The 17,121-nt window shown below is 40.7% G+C and overlaps 2 protein-coding genes across 2 annotated transcripts; both read left to right on the forward strand.

Moving 5' to 3' along the window:
* The first annotated feature begins 1,325 nt into the window (after positions 1 to 1,325).
* LOC103680057 (olfactory receptor 52D1-like) lies at positions 1,326 to 2,288 on the forward strand. The gene has a single exon (XM_008709595.2). It carries the CDS (start codon positions 1,332 to 1,334, stop codon positions 2,286 to 2,288), a length of 957 nt encoding a protein of 318 aa, XP_008707817.1. The 5' UTR covers positions 1,326 to 1,331.
* Positions 2,289 to 14,743: 12,455 nt separating this feature from the next.
* On the forward strand, positions 14,744 to 16,232 carry LOC103680056 (olfactory receptor 52D1-like). Its single transcript, XM_008709594.2, has one exon. It carries the CDS (start codon positions 14,814 to 14,816, stop codon positions 15,810 to 15,812), a length of 999 nt encoding a protein of 332 aa, XP_008707816.2. The 5' UTR covers positions 14,744 to 14,813; the 3' UTR covers positions 15,813 to 16,232.
* Positions 16,233 to 17,121: the final 889 nt, after the last annotated feature.

The raw sequence follows: 17,121 nt of genomic DNA on the forward strand, positions 1-17,121 counted from the left end.
CCTAGGGGAAAAAAATCCAACGCTGCTCTAAGCATGGGTTTTCTGCCCTCACATCCCAGATGGTCACAGAGTACTACTGCCTTATAATTTCACTTGAAAACTTCCATAAGGGGCAAGAATAGGCTGGGAAGAGAAGGGAAGGGAAGTTGGTAGTGATTCCAGTTCTCTGCCCTCCACCATCGAAGCCTCTCTGCCTTATAGGCAAGGCATGTGTCAAGGCCAAGCCCAAGACCAGTTGGTGTCATCAGCAAAGGTCTTAATACGAAGAGGAGGAGCTCCCTAATTCTTTTACATTTGGAATTCAGATAACAAAAAAGTGTTTGCAGCCTTATGAATTGATATTAGACAAAATGCCTTGTTTGAAAGAGACTGGAATTCAGATATGGTTCATATGCATGGACATTTGGGTCAAGTAAAACTTGAAACATGAATCAGGACCCCTAATTTCAGCTCTGCAATGAACATGCTTTGTGATCTGGATGACATCAGCTTACTTCTCTGAACATTGTCATTGATTAACGGTGCAAATGATTATCACCCTCTATTTTCTCCGGAAGGGTGTTAGGAGATAAAAAGCTTGCCAAAAAAAGGGTATAATTATTTAGGGTGTTGAAATTTTTATCTCATGAAATGTATTATTTTTTGCAGAACCATAAACTTTGTGAAGGTAATAAACCATATGATGCCATTTCAAATGTAGAGATGGCGGGGTGGGGGGGGGGGGGAGAAGGCCCCAAGACGTTGTGGGATTATTCCAGTACCACATAAGGCACAGATGGAAAAGAGAGAATGACTACAGAGTGATTGGTTTTTCTGAATTAGGACAGGCCAAAGACGTAGAAGATTTGCTCGAAGTCACCCATCAATTTTGTTAGTGTATTAGGACTAAAATTCAAGTTTCTCAGAATCCCACACAAGTTTCTTTTAAGTACACAAGGTGTTTACTAACGGGGAATGTTTTTAAATAGTACCTAGCCTTCCACAGCACAAACAAGTTCCCTTTCCAGAGTAGCTTCACTGTGAACAACCCCAGGACAATCCCTTGATCTGCCCCTGTCTGCATGTTCATCAAGCCTCAGAATTCAGCCATCACGCTGATGAGCCTGCAGGACCTCTAGCTGCTTTGCCAACGTAGGGACTGGTGTCCCCCAACTAGGATGTCTGATAGAGTCTTTAAGATTCTTGACAAGTTACTAACAAATAAGTTTCTCAGCCTAAAAAAAGACTGTTTCACAGAACGGTCATCATTTTACGTGAATGAACCGAGGACCTGAAGTGACAGGGTAGTCATACCATGACCGCTTGGATTGAGCCCTTTACTTCTGTGCAGAATGTCAACTTCCAACCTCAGTGATGACAGCCTCCCAGCCACTCTGTTCCTGACGGGGATCCCAGGGCTGGAGTGGGCCCACGTCTGGATTGCCATCCCCTTCTGTGCCATGTATCTGGTAGCTCTAGCTGGGAATGCTGCCCTCATCCTGGTCATTGTGACAGACAGGGCTCTTCATGCTCCCATGTACCTTTTCCTGTGCCTTCTCTCACTCACTGACCTGGCTCTCAGCTCCATCACTGTGCCCAAAATGCTGGCCATTTTGTGGTTCCATGCTGGTGAGATTTCCTTTGCTGGATGCCTGGCACAAATGTTTTGTGTCCATTCTATCTATACTCTGGAGTCCTTGGTTCTTCTTGCCATGGCCTTTGATCGCTATGTGGCTATCTGCAACCCACTGAGATATACAGCCATTCTCAACCATACTGTCATAGGCACGATTAGCCTTGCTGGGCTTCTCCGTAGTGTGGCCATTGTCTCCCCATTCATCTTCTTGCTGAGGCGACTGCCTTACTGTGGTCACCATGTCATGGCACACACATACTGTGAGCACATGGGCATCGCTCGCCTGGCCTGTGCCAACATCACGGTCAATATTGTCTACGGGCTGACTGTGGCTCTGCTGGCCATGGGTCTGGATTGCATCCTCATTGCCATTTCCTATGGCTTTATCCTCCATGCTGTCTTCCGCCTGCCATCTCAAGATGCCAGGCACAAGGCTCTGAGTACCTGTGGCTCCCACCTCGGAGTCATCCTGGTCTTCTACATTCCTGCCTTCTTCTCCTTCCTCACCCACCGCTTTGGCCAGAACCGAGTCCCCAAGAATGTGCACATCTTTCTGGCAAACCTCTATGTGCTGGTGCCTCCTGTGCTCAATCCAGTCATCTATGGGGCCAGGACAAAGGAGATTCGGAGCCGACTGCTGAGACTGCTTCACTTGAGGAAGGGCTCAGTATGAGTTCCAAGCAGCACTTGGAAATGATAAAGACTGCTAAATGGGCAGGCTACTTGTCTAGAAGCTTGTACATGGATGGGAGCCTATTATGTGAGACATGGGCGGAAGCCCTGGAAAAGAAATGGTCAGATAAATTGTGTCTGTTGAACATGATGGTGAATGTGCTCCTTGAGCAATTCTAAATTGCCCAGAACAAGATTATATTTTTTTCTGTCATCTCAATTGGGACTATAATTTGCCAAGAAGAAAGACATTCTTGTCTAGAGTTCTCACTGCATTTCATGTTGGAAATATTCTCTTGGAAAGGAAGTGAAAAACAAACAAAAAAGAGAACATTTGGAGTGCTTTTAAATGAATTCCAAAGCTTTGTGCAGTGAATAAGAGCAGAAGACACAAGTGGGATAATCAGAGTGCCTGGGCTGAACACGGGTTTCTCCGCTCACTAGTTTTGTGGTTTGAGTATGTTGCTAAATCTTTCTATGCCTATTCTGTGGTCAAGTGTAAATGAGAATAATAATATCTAACTCTGGGGGTTGTGGTGAGGGTAAAATAAATTATTGAGTGATTGTAGAAATTTTACAACAGTGTCTGAAGCATAAAATGCTCAATAAATAAATGTAAGATGTAAAAGTTACAGAACCTCTCAAAACATTATTATTTCGGTTTATAACTCATCTAAGAATATTTTGTACTGTCTCATCTCACATTATTGTGGTTACTGTATTGTATAACTGCTGCATAAATTTAGGCATTGTGTGGCATATGATTAACATTCAGTAAAACCATATTTTCTTCCATTACCATCCACTCCTCTGATTGTGAGGTTCATTTCCTTTTAGCCACAAATTTATCCCTTATTAAGGATTTATAGAAACCTGTTCAGAGTCCCAGTGCCTTTCTACATAGTTGCTTGTTGACTTCGGTTACCAAGTGTACTTTTACATCTATCATACTTGAAAATTGTTGAGCTTCTGTAAATTAATACTTTTCGTCAAATTCAAATAGTTTTCTAAAAGATTTATTTATTTATTTATTTATTTATTTATTTATTTATTTATTTGATTTAGAGAGAGAGAGCATGAGTAGGAGGAGCAGAGGGAGAGAGAATCTCAGGCAGACTCTGCACCGAGTGCAGAGCCTGATGCGGGGATTGATGTCATGACCCCAAGATCATGACCCGAAGCCAAAACTAGGAGTCTGATGCTTAAGCAACTGCACCACCCAGATGCCCCTAAGTTCAGAGTTTTGAATGTTAGTTCTTCAGATGTTCCTTCTCTCTCTCTCTGTCTCTCTCTCTCCCTCCTCTCTGTTCCTTTGTAGACTTTCATACATATATATTGGCATTCCTGATGATGTCTCACAGGTCTCTGAGGCTCTGCTCACTTTCCTTCATTCTTTTTTCTTTCAGTTACTCAGACTGAATAATCTCCATTGACCAATCTTCATGTTTGCTGTTTCTTTCATCTGTATAGTCAAATGTACTCTTGAGACCTAGTAGTACATTTTTTAATTTCAATTATTGTACTTTTTAATTCCAGAATTCATATATGATTTTTAAAAATAATTTCTATTTCTTTACTAATATCACCACTACCACAGTTTCCTTCAGTTCTTTGAGCATATTTGAAATAGCTTATTTAAAGTCATGGTTTAGTAAGTCCATTGTTTTGGCTTCCTACAGTTTGTCTTGATAATTTTTTTTTTCCTGTGCATGGGCCACAATTTTTTCTTTCTTTTCATGTCATATAGCCTGTTGAAAACGGAACATTTTATTTTATTTATTTATTTTTAAAGATTTTATTTATTTATTTGAGAGAAGCAGAATGCAGCCAGGAGCAGGGGAGAGGGGCAAAGGGAGAGGCAACTTCTTAATTGTTCTCTGCACAGACTCTGCTAAAGAGGGGTATAGGGAGAAGCAGCTCCCTGCCGAGCAAGAAGCCCAATGTCAGACTCCATCCCAGGACGCTGAGATCATGACCTGAGCCAAAGGCAGATGCTTAACCAACTGAACCACCCAAACACCGCTGCAAAATGGAGCATTTTAAATAACATAATGTGGCAACTCTGAGAATCACATTCTCTTTCCCCAGAATTTGTTTTTGTTGTTGTTGTTACTACTGCTATTTGCTTAGTGATTTGTTGAATTAATTCTGTAACATCAATTCTTTTCTATATGTAGCCACTGAAGTCTTTGCTGAGTTAGCTCAGTGGTCAGTTAATAATTGGAAAGAGATTTTCTTACCTACCTGGAAACAGTAAGTATTTGTTTCTGCTCAGAGTGCTATATGCATGTTGGAGCAAAACTTCAACACTCAGCCATTCGGTGTGGGACTTCCTTTTCCTGTGTCAGCCTTCCTTTTCCTGCTCATGCAGAGCCTCAAGGTGAGACAGGGATGAGACTTTAGGGCCCTCTCAGATCTTTTCTGGTCATATCTACAGCCCTCAGCAGGTGCAGAGACGTAGACATGCACATGGCCTTCTATATCCTCAGGGATGTCAAAAATATTCAAAGCTCCTATAATATCACATTTTTAAGCTTTTCTTCTTTACCTTTTTGGTTAGTTTCTTATTTTCCCCAACGGTTATGCACTATCATAGGCAGTTGCAAAGTTAATTGATTGCTTGTAATTGCTTTTACCCACAGGAAAAAAGAATGTTTACACTAAAAGAGCCATGGACGAGATCAAATAGAGACAGCCTTGCAAGAGTGGTCTTCAGGGGAACTATCAGACAGGACAAATAATGACAGTTTTGTGGGAAGGAGATTTTGAAAGAATTCCAGCCCCTATCTGCTCCCTCTGGACGTCACTGGGCTACTGGTTTTGACTGTTAAGGCTACTGCGGGGCTGGGGAGCGGGTGAATGGCTTAGGGCAAACCAAAATGATACACAGCCGCTGGTCCTACAAAAAGTCAACCATTTTTCTTAAATACAGTTTCCCTGAATGGATAGAGGCAAGCCTTTGTTTAATGTCTAGAATTTTTAAAAAGTTGATTCAAACCATTTTTTTGCCAGAATTCTCATTGTTTCAATGAAAGAGGAAAATTTCCAAGGTCCGTACTCTGCTCTTTTCACAGATGTCACCCCCATACTCTATATTGTGTCTTTACTGGCAGGCATGGGAGCCAAGAAATGCACTTGGGAAAATGGGAGGAAGTGTGTTATATTTGAGAAAATGGTTTTTGGATCAAACCTGTTATGAATGCCTGGTCAGTCTCTTGTCAGTTTGATGATGTTGACCTAAACCACGATTTAAACCTTAATTTCCTCATCCTTAAGAAGAGATAATATCTTAAAACCTCCTCGTTGTGCAGTTCTTTGTATTATATAAATTATTTACTAAGGTTGTAAGACAGCAGGAGTGCAACAAATGTTATTTCTCTTCACCATCAGCTACTCTCCTTTTGGGACAAAGAAAGGACAGACAGGGTAGAATCAGAGAACTTGTCTCCAGTCAGTTGTGGGTTCTCAGGCAAGAATGTTAGGGCTGAGGACGGAAATTCTGACTTCACAGAGGAAGGACAGGCAAATGCTCATTTGTCTTCCAGTAATTTTTCTCGTGAAGGTATGTATTGTCATTCTCAGCCCTGGCTTAAAATCTTCCACTCCTCTTCGACTATTTACTCTCCTCCCCATGTCCATTTGATTTTCAAGTTTCATTGCCTTTCTACAAACATTTCTGCCACTTCATTTGTACCATATCTGCCTGGGTTTAGACTTTCATCATCTGAATTACAAAGCAACCTCCTCATTGTTCCCTGCACCAACTCTGCCAGAATATATAAATTTCTTCCCTTGGCTGACATAGTGATCATTCTAAAATCCAAATATTCCTGCTTAAATTCTTCAAAGCATACACTCTACCCTTTGTTGAAAAATTGGGAAATGACTCAGGCATTTATCATCCTCGGGAATCGGTCATAATTCATCTCTCTACTTTCTTCCCACTGATTTTTGGCTGAAATACTCAGTCTTCTCCCATTTCTTGGGCAGTACAAGGAGAAGTATGTATATTACAGCCTGGAGTGGGTCACTGTACCATGAGTTGCTCAAGGACATGCTTATTTGCCATCTGATTCCTTTATGTCCTCTTTCCTCTTACTCATTCACTCCCTAATGGACAATGTTTTAGTAGTGTCATACCATAAAACTGGGCTTCCGCTGTCACCACTGACCTCAATATTACTAAATATGTTGGATTCTCAACTTGAGAGATTGATACATTTGACTGTTTCTTATTTATCGATTGTTTCTCCTTTCTTGAATTACTAAATGCCACACTTCCCTGGTCCTCTGCTTATCTCCATGTTCACCTCTCTTCAGTTGCCTTTACAAATGATTCTCCTATTTTCGCTCCACAGTTCCTTTCTAAGTCTGATTCAATTTTAACTCTATGCATTCTTGTTGGATGATCTTGGGGAAAAAATCAGATTTTGAATCTACATCTTTTTTTTTTTTAAAGATTTTATTTATTTATTTGACAGAGATAGAGACAGCCAGCGAGAGAGGGAATACAAGCAGGGGGAGTGGGAGAGGAAGAAGCAGGCTCACAGCGGAGGAGCCTGATGTGGGGCTCGATCCCAGAACGCCGGGACCACGCCCTGAGCCGAAGGCAGACGCTTTAACCGCTGTGCCACCCAGGCGCCCCTGAATCTACATCTTTAGTTATAATGACTTTCCAACTAACAGTTTGGTATCTATAATTGGCTATGGCTTAAAATTTGAAAGCCAACATGTGCCAAATACGAATGTAAACTTGTTCTTACTAGTATCCCTTTCTCAATAAATGACAGGAGTTTTTGTAGCTGGTCAGTATTACTTAGGCTTTTCTGGAGAAGCAGAATCAATAGGGTAGATAGATAGTAGAGAGCTAGCTAGCTAGCTATAGGTTGGATTTATTATAAGGAATTGACACATGTTCTTGTAATTATGGAGGTTGAAAAGTCCCATGATTTGTCATCTCCAAAATGGAAACCCAAGGAAGCTGGTAGTGTAATGCTGTCTAAATCTTAAGGCCTGCAAACCAGAGCAGCTGATGGTACAGATTCTAATTCAGATCTGAAGGCCTGAAAATCAGGAACACCAAGGACCAGAGAAGATGATGTCTCAAGTGAAGACAGGAAAAGCCTAGGTCTTTCTTCTTCCAGCTTTTTGCTTTTCATGTCTTCAGTGGATTGGATGATGCACATAGATATTGGGGGATGCAAATTGCTTTACTGAGTCCAGCAATTCAAATGCTATTTATATCCAGAAACACTCTTAGAAACACAACAAAAAGACGTTTAATCAACTATCCAGGCATCCTGGGAAGCAGTCAAATTGACACATAAAATTAACTATCACACTGACTAAACCAAAAAACCAAGTGCCATTCTGAACATATTTTTCTCATTAATTCCCTATATCCTTTTAAATAGCCACCCAATCCTAAATATTCTACATCCTGAGTAAGCTCCAAAGGTGCAACGAATGCTTGAGATGATACCTCCTGGGGAAAATAGAGGAAATTAACCGGATCAAGCAGAACAATTGCTTGAGCCCAGAAATTTACATTGTGTTAGTTCATGGATATTTATGATTTTTGTCACAGTATTTGCTATGGACTTATAGTATCCCTTCCCCCCAAAATTCATATGTTGAAGCTCTAATCACCAATGTAACTGTATTTGAAGACAGCATTTTTTTTAAAAGATTTTATTTATTTATTAGACAGAGATAGAGACAGCCAGCGAGAGAGGGAACACAAGCAGGGGGAGTGGGAGAGGAAGAAGCAGGCTTATAGCGGAGGAGCCTAATGTGGGGCTCGATCCCATAATGCCGGGATCACGCCCTGAGCCGAAGGCAGACGCTTAACCGCTGTGCCACCCAGGCGCCCCGAAGACAGCATTTTTAGGAGGTAATTAAAGTTAAATGAGGTCATAAAAGTAGGGCTCTTGTCTGATATAAGAGAGGGACCGGAGAAGCTCTCTCTCCCTGCTCATGCTCAGAGGAAAAGAAGGTCAAGTGAAGGCAGAGTGCTGTCAGCAAGCCAGGAAGAGAGTCCACACCAGAAATTGAACCCTAACAGATCTTTGACTTGGACTTTCCAGCCTCCAGAGTGGTGAGAAAAGAAATTGCTGTTGTTTAAACTATCCATCCTAAGGCATTTTGTCATGGCAGCCCCAGCAGATTAATATTAATAGTAATAGTATTCCACAACAGGAGAAATAGAAGCTTAGGGGCTACATGGTAAGATTTATCCAGGTTAGGAACCAGAGAACTACTCATTAAAGTAAGAACAAATCCTCAACTGCCAGATAAACAATCTCTGATTTATCATTAGTCTTTACGATTCTTGCCCTGTTAGGATTACGATTACATAGTTATAAAAATTCTGTGATCTTAAGTGTCATTTATACTTTAAGCCTAATTTTCGCATCCAGTCCACTCGCTCTTCTAGGCAACAAGCAAAGGGACAATTTTAATTCCTTATTTAAAACAAGTCTCTTTTTAAATTAATTTTTTACATTTAAATTCAATTTAATTAACATATAGTGTATTATTAGTTTCAGAGGTAGAATTTAGTGATTCATCTGTTGCATACACTAGGGCTCTTTACATCAAGTGCCCTCCTTAATGCCCATCACCCAATTCCCCCTTCCCCCTACCAACCTCCTCTCCAGCCACCCTCAGTTTGTTTCCTGTGGTTAAGAGTCTCTTATGGTTTGCCTCCCTCTCTGTTTTCATCTTATTTATTTTTCCTTCCCTTCCTCTATTTTCATCTGCTTTATTTCTTAAATTCTGCATATGAGTGAAACCATATGATATTTATCTTTCTTTGACCAATTCATTTCACTTAGTATAATACCCTCTAGTTCCATCCACATCATTGCAAATGGCAAGATTTCATTCTTTTTGATGGCTGAGTAATATTCCATTGTAGATACACACCGCATCTTCTTCATCCATCCATCCGTCAATAAAGAGCTGGGTTGAGAAAGTCTCTTCAATGAGCAATTAAATCACCACATACTGGACTAAGGCTTGCTTTCACTGCTTGGGCATATTGATTTTAAGAGAAATGTGTGGCTTTAGAGCTGAGTATTTTGGCAATGTTTGTATGTTCTGAATATAAATATATTATTAAAAACATAGGCAGGGTAGTGGGAGTGGTTTTGTCTCTTTCATCCCCGATCTACAGTTAAAGAAATCAAATTTCTTAACAGGGAGTTACATGAAAGAAAATTAAAGAAAGATTCAAGCAGTAAATATTGCTTTTTTCACATGCTTAACTTCAAGGCATTTTTTTCAATTGCAATTAAATATCTGTCATTAGATTATGTTGTTAACTAGAAAGAAAAATCACCCCAAATAAGTGATTTATTGCATTTAGTAATCCTGAATATAACTGACATGTTTAATGGACTACTATATTTTTCAAAATTCACTAGGTGACTTTTAAAGATGAAAAAAATTATGTCATGTGTATGTATGTGTTTGGTTTTAGAGAATATGTGCATTAGAAAAGCTAAGCATTATTCAATCAAAAACTATTTTTATCAAATTATATAAAATATTTTTGAGTTACGTTCAATCCTAAAATTATTTAATCTTATGAAATGTTTCCTGTTTTCTTAGTGATATAACATTTCTTTTAAATTTAATAGTAATTTTAAAATTATTGTAAGATATAACAAAATGGATGGAATTATATCTGATTTTTATACTTATATTTCCTCAATCCCCAAATATCTATCAGGTTATATCACATGTATGTACACATGTGAACTGTAAGATACTGTGTTAATTGCTAAGCTATCGCCTCTCAGCATTAAAACCTTCTGAGCTCAGCCTGGGGATGCCTAGGATGGGACCACAAACGTCCTCCACCTACTGGCTGGCTGTTAGACTCTGCCAGTAGAGGGCAGTAGAGGCCAATTAGAGGGCTGGGTCCCGGATTGGGGGTTTGTTTATCCTCCGCACGTTCTGTTCTGCGTCACCCAAGCATCTGTTATTTTCATGGCCAATAGCAGTTGATTCTAATAGAAACAGTAGGTTACAAGTGACATTTTAAAATCACCCCTTACTTTGAGCCAACCTTCTTATGGCCTTCAGATGTACCAGCACCACCTGCCTGGAATCCCTCCTCAGAGGTCTGAGTCGCAGCTATGAGGGCACTTTGCTTTGTCAGATCCTCCGCTCTTAGGACCATTGTTGATTACAGAAGTTTCTCTCGATTATGGCTTCCTTCCACAGTGCAGAAACAAAACTCCATCCACCCCCAACTAAGGTACTTACATAAACAAAGGTCCTCAGAGCTTACTTTTATAAAAATAAAATTAAGAAAAATTAAGTGTGAACCACACTTCATTGAATCAGTATTGACTTGTGAATACATGAGATAGCTTGGAGGAAAATAAAAGCTCCATCAACCTCATTAAGGAATAATATTTCCAAAATAAATTAGGCTATGTTTACAATTTATAAAATTTAAAGATTTTCATATTACTTTTATTAATGTATAATTGTAATAGTTATTATAATAAAGCAGTTTAACCGTTGGAGTCTAGTGTGATAGGAAACAAAATAATTCCTGTATTATTACTAGTACATAAGAGTTATAATGAGATATTCAAACAAAAAATATATGTGTGAGAAAATGGACCAACTTCAAAGAAACAAGGCAATAATTTCAAATTTCTGACAGTTAAGAAAAGCTTGTTCATATACTTTTATTTTTTTTTTAATTTTAATGTTTTTTTTATTATATTATGTTAGTCACCATACAGTACATCCCTGGTTTCTGATGTAAAGTTCGATGATTCATTAGTTGCGTAAACACCCAGTGCACCATGCAATACGTGCCCTCCTTACTACCCATCACCGGCCTATCCCATTCCCCCGCCCCCTCCCCTCTGAAGCCCGCAGTTTGTTTCTCATATATGCTTGTTCATATACTTTTAAATGGATAGTGGTGAGTTGGAAATTCTAGGACATAGAGTTAACAAAGGAAAAATTAAAAATTGTTATACAGGAGTTTTATTTTTAAATGTCAATATTCACAATGTACTGGAAATTACATCTTTTTCTACTCTTTTTTTTTTTTAAAGATTTTATTTATTTATCCGACAGAGATAGAGACAGCCAGCGAGAGAGGGAACACAAGCGGGGGGAGTGGGAGAGGAAGAAGCAGGCTCATAGAGGAGGAGCCTGATGTGGGGCTCCATCCCATAACGCCGGGATCATGCCCTGAGCTGAAGGCAGATGCTTAACCGTGGTGCCACCCAGGCGCCCCACATCTTTTTCTACTCTTTAAACTTTTAATGACAAAGTTATGGAAGGGGAATACAGTGTTTTGAAAATTCTTTTAGGAAACAGCCAGATAAGGTTTTTGAAGACCACTAGATTGAATGAATTTGAGGGGAGAGAAGTGTGTTTGCAGGGAAGAGAGAAGAGTACTCTGAAGTCATGGAATAAAGATCAGTTAAATCTGGAAGGTGCTTTGACAGGAAATCTTTGGCTCAGGGACCTGAGAGGATCTACCTGGAGTATGGGTGTCATTTCTTACCAGGTCCCGCTTCTTGCACTTGCAAGGTGCCCATGTTCAGAAGGGCCTTGTGCTTTCCGTAACACTCTGCTGTCATCATTAGGAAATTCTTGGTCATTTTATCTTTGAATTTGTATTTTGTAAGAGAAGCTTAGGATGCAGTGACGTATGCACATGCTTGCAGTCACTGTTGACCGCCCGCGAGCACAGAACTCTGGTGGATTCAAAGTGATAAGGAGTTCAGCAAACACACAGAATAAAGAGAAGAAAGCAAGGAGATAAGAAAAGAAAAGAAAAAGAGATGAGAAGGGAAGAAAAAAACCTAAAACAAAATATACCAGCTGTTTCATTTCCTCTTTCCTAGAAAAGTCATCAAGGAAGATTTTCCTAATTCTTCCTCATGTCATCAGCCCTCCTTCTCATTCTCTCTCTCACAATGTGCGTCACAGACCAAATCCCTGGAGGAGACCAATTTGGTTTACACTCCTGAGCATCACAGACGGAGGCAATAAATAAGCTTGCTGATCAAGGCCATTGACCTGAGGAGGCTGGGACACAGAGCTGAGCTGAAGACAATCACTGAGCCCAGAAAACAGGGAACAGACAAAAGAACAGAGACATTTCAACCCACATTGCACATTCAGACCCCTCTGCTCCCTCCCACCACACCCACCTGAGCCTGCCCTGAAGCACAGCTTTCACCTCCTTAAATAACACTGTGCATTCAGATACCCACCTCCCGCACAAGCTGTCACTCGAGCGCCCTCCCACACAGCCTCACACTCAGCACACCCTCTCACAGAGCTCCAACCTCAGCGGGCTCCCCCTGCAAGTGTGTGTCTACCATACAGGTACGTTCTTCAAATCAGGTTGCCCAATAACCGTGTTCAGTGAATGAACACAGACTTACATTATTGAGGTCTAGGTCAGAGAGGGGGACCTCAAAGACAAGACCCTGGGCCAATTTTGAGAGGATGCCCCCATTAAGGACCAGAATGGCACTCCCTCAATATCCGCATCTCATTGTTTCCTAGGGGAAAAAAATCCAACTATGCTGTAAGCGTAATTGCCTGTCACATCCCAGATGGTCACAGGGAACTATTATCTTAAATAACCACTTGAAATCTTCCTTAAGGGTCATGAATAGTTTGGGAAGAGTAGGGAAGGAAGATGATAGTGATTTCAGCTCTCTGCCCCCAACTTCCAAGCCTATCTGCCCTGTAGTCAAGGCCATCCCAAGACCAGTTGGTGTCATCAGCAAAGGTCTTAATACGAAGAGGAAGGGCTCCCTAATTCTTTTACATTTGGAATTCAGATAACAAAAAAAAAAATTGTTTGCAGCCTTATGAATTGATATTAGACAAAATGCCTTGTTTGAAAGAGATAGGAAATCAAATATTGGTCATAGTCATAGACATTTGAGTCAGGTAAAACTTGAAACTTGAATCAGGACCCCTAATTTCAGCTCTGCAATGAACATGCTTTGTGATCTGGATGACATCAGCTTACTTCTCTGGACATTGTCATTGATTAAGGGTGCAAATGATTATCACACTCCATTTTCTCCAGAAGGGTGTTAGGAGATAAAAAGCTCGCAAATAAAGGGGGTCATTATTTGGGGTGTTGAAATTTTTATCTCATACATATTACTTTTTGCTGAACCATAAACTCTGTGAAGGTAATAGGCCATATGATGCCATTTCAGATTTAGAGATGGGAAAAAAAAAAAAAACACCCAAAGAAGTTGTGGGATTATTCTAATGCCACATAAGAAACAGCTGGAAAAGAGAGAATGACTATAGAGTCATTGGTTTTTCCAAATTAAGACAGGCCAAAGAAGTAGAAGATTTGCTCAAAGTCACACATCAACTTTGTGAGAGTATCAAGACTAAAATTGAAGTTTCTCAGAACCCCATACAGGTTTCTTTTAAGTAAACAACGTGTTCACTAAAGGGGAATGTTTTTAAATGCAGCTAGCCTTCCAGAGCAAAAACAGATTCCCATTCCAGAATATCTTCATTGTAAGCAACCCCAGAACAATCGTTTTCTGCCTTGGTCTGCCTCTGTCAGCACTTGTCATACTCATCTAGCCTCAGTATTCAGCCATCACACTGATGGGTGTGCAGGACCTCTGGCTGTCTTTGCCGCAGTAGAGACTGCTGTCTCCCAGCTAGAATATCTTGTGTGTCTCTTTCTTTCTTCTATTATCCCCTGATGAATACTCAAATCACTGTAGGTGCTGAATCATGTGATATATGAGTGTATTCAGGTGGCCTAACTTCTTTCTGGGCATTCCAGGGGAGATACAAAATGAAGTTATGTAGTGTGTATTTATGAAGATAATTAGAAACACAGAAAATATTATCTCATAAAGTCCAAAAGTCAATGTTATGTTCCATTGACTTTAGTGAACATTGAGTCTTGAGTGAACATCGATCAAAATGTCTAGGTCCAGACACAGGCATGGTCAGTGTGGAGGTTACAATTGCATAAGGGCATAATCTCAGCCAATAGGATTTTGTAAAGTAGTAGAAGGATGAAAAACAAACCAAAAGACCATTAGGGACCAGAAGAAAGGGATGGCTCTGGGAGGCAGAAAACTTTCACTGAAGCTTAGAAAACAGAGAAGGAGAAAATAATGCCAGGAGACTCCCTAGGCATGGCAAAAGGCATGAATTAAAGAGGCAAGGAACATCCCCCCTTGTGAGTTGACTAAAGGCTAATAAATGATGGGCAGCATGTGAAGCAGGTAAGACACGAAGGATCAGATTGCAAAGATGCTTCAATAGTTAGTTTGGTGCTTGGAGTATAGACCTCAAAACATGATTGACAAGTACAGGAATTAGCAGAATGAAAAAAAGAGTAGACAATATGTGATAGAGTCTTTCAGATTCTTGACAAGTTAATGACAAATATTTTTCTCAGCCTAAAAAAGATTGTTTCACAGAAGGGTCATAATTTTATGTAAAGAACGAACCAAGAACTTGATGTTACAGGACAGTCATGCAATCACACCTTGGATTGAGCCCTTTATTTCCATGCAGAATGTCAACTTCCAACCTCAGTGATGACAGCCTCCCAGCCACTCTGTTCCTGATGGGGATCCCAGGGCTGGAGTGGGCCCACGTCTGGATTGCCATCCCCTTCTGTGCCATGTATCTGGTAGCTCTAGCTGGGAATGCTGCCCTCATCCTGGTCATTGTGACAGACAGGGCTCTTCATGCTCCCATGTACCTTTTCCTGTGCCTTCTCTCACTCACTGACCTGGCTCTCAGCTCCACCACTGTGCCCAAAATGCTGGCCATTTTGTGGTTCCATGCTGGTGAGATTTCCTTTGCTGGATGCCTGGCACAGATGTTTTGTGTCCATTCTATCTATGCCCTGGAGTCCTCGGTTCTTCTTGCCATGGCCTTTGATCGCTATGTGGCTATCTGCAACCCACTGAGATATACAGCCATTCTCAACCATACTGTCATAGGCACGATTAGCCTTGTTGGGATCTTCCGTAGTGTGGCCATTGTCTCCCCATTCATCTTCTTGCTGAGGCGACTGCCTTACTGTGGTCACCATGTCATGGCACACACATACTGTGAGCACATGGGCATCGCTCGCCTGGCCTGTGCCAACATCACGGTCAATATTGTCTACGGGCTGACTGTGGCTCTGCTGGCCATGGGTCTGGATTGCATCCTCATTGCCATTTCCTATGGCTTTATCCTCCATGCTGTCTTCCGCCTGCCTTCTCAAGATGCCAGGCACAAGGCTCTGAGTACCTGTGGCTCCCACCTCGGAGTCATCCTGGTCTTCTACATTCCCGCCTTCTTCTCCTTCCTCACCCACCGCTTTGGGCAGCACCGAGTCCCCAAGAATGTGCACATCTTTCTGGCGAACCTCTATGTGCTGGTGCCTCCTGTGCTCAATCCAGTCATCTATGGGGCCAGGACCAAGGAGATTCAGAGTCGACTGCTGAGACTGCTTCAGTTGGGGAAAATTTTAATGTGAAATTTGAGCACAGTTTGGAGACAAGGAAAATAAAGGTACGGTAGCTGTCTAGATGCATTTACATGGATGGAGACCTCTGATGTAACAGAAATGTCTTACATGAGAGGAAGCACTGGAAGGAAAGAGAAGGTCAGATGAATTGGAGGTAGGTATCAAAAATCATATTGAATGTACCATAATCCCGAACCTTCCAGAGTAACTCTGAAGAGCTCGGAGAGATGATAGTATTTTTAGCCTTGGGAATATTTTACAATTAGGAATAAGCATGCCTTGGAGAAATCTCAGTAGTCTGGTATGTCAGTGTAGAATGCACCTAACATTTTTTTCTTTTCTACAAATGTTTCTGTGACTTACTAAAGATCAAGTCAATTCCTCTTCTTAAATGAGTCTGGGCTTCACAGTGGGAATATTCTTCTGTGAGTCCAAAAAAAAAAAAAAAAAAGGACATTTGAGGTAAATTTCATCTGATTTCCAATGCTTTGGGTAACAATGGAGAGCACAAAGTCTCAAGTTAGGGCACCTGGGTTTGAGTCCTGTTTCGTCCGCTTACTAGTGTTATAGCCTTGAGCGTGCTCAATCTTCCGACGTCTCAGTTTAGCCAACTGTCAAATGGATCATGTTAATATCTGACTCTTTTTTTTTTAATATCTAACTCTTAATGCTGTCTCTAGGAATAAGTAAGGTAATGAATGTAGAAAACTCAATATAGTGACTACATGTAAAATGACCAATAAATAAATATGAGAACGTTATGTAAACTCTGAAAATTATTAGCCAACTCATCACTTATTTAGGACTGTTTTTCATTACATTACTTTACAGGGTTATTATGATAAGTATGTTATACAACATTTCTAAAATATTTAGATTGGGCTTGGTATATAACTAGTGCTCATTAAAACTGTATTTTCTCCCATCCCTCCTCTGGTCTTCCATTTGGAAGTCCCTTTCCTTTTGGCCATAAAATTATCCCTCATTCAGGTTTCAGGGAGGCTTGCTCAAAATCCAAATTGCTTTTTTTAATAGCCCTCCTTTGTCCTAGTAACCTCAGTTCTAAAATACACAAATAAGGGGCGCCTGGTTGGCACAGCAGTTAAGCGTCTGCCTTCGGCTCAGGGCGTGATCCCGGCGTTATGGGATCGAGCCCCACATCAGGCTCCTCCGCTATGAGCCTGCTTCTTCCTCTCCCACTCCCCCTGCTTGTGTTCCCTCTCTCGCTGGCTGTCTCTCTCTGTCAAATGAATAAATAAAATCTTAAAAAAAAATAAAAAATAAAAATAAATAAATAAATAAAAAATAAAAAATAAAA

The sequence above is a fragment of the Ursus maritimus genome, unplaced genomic scaffold (genome assembly GCF_017311325.1).
Source record: "Ursus maritimus isolate PB19 unplaced genomic scaffold, ASM1731132v1 scaffold_16, whole genome shotgun sequence".
NCBI lineage: Eukaryota > Metazoa > Chordata > Mammalia > Carnivora > Ursidae > Ursus > Ursus maritimus.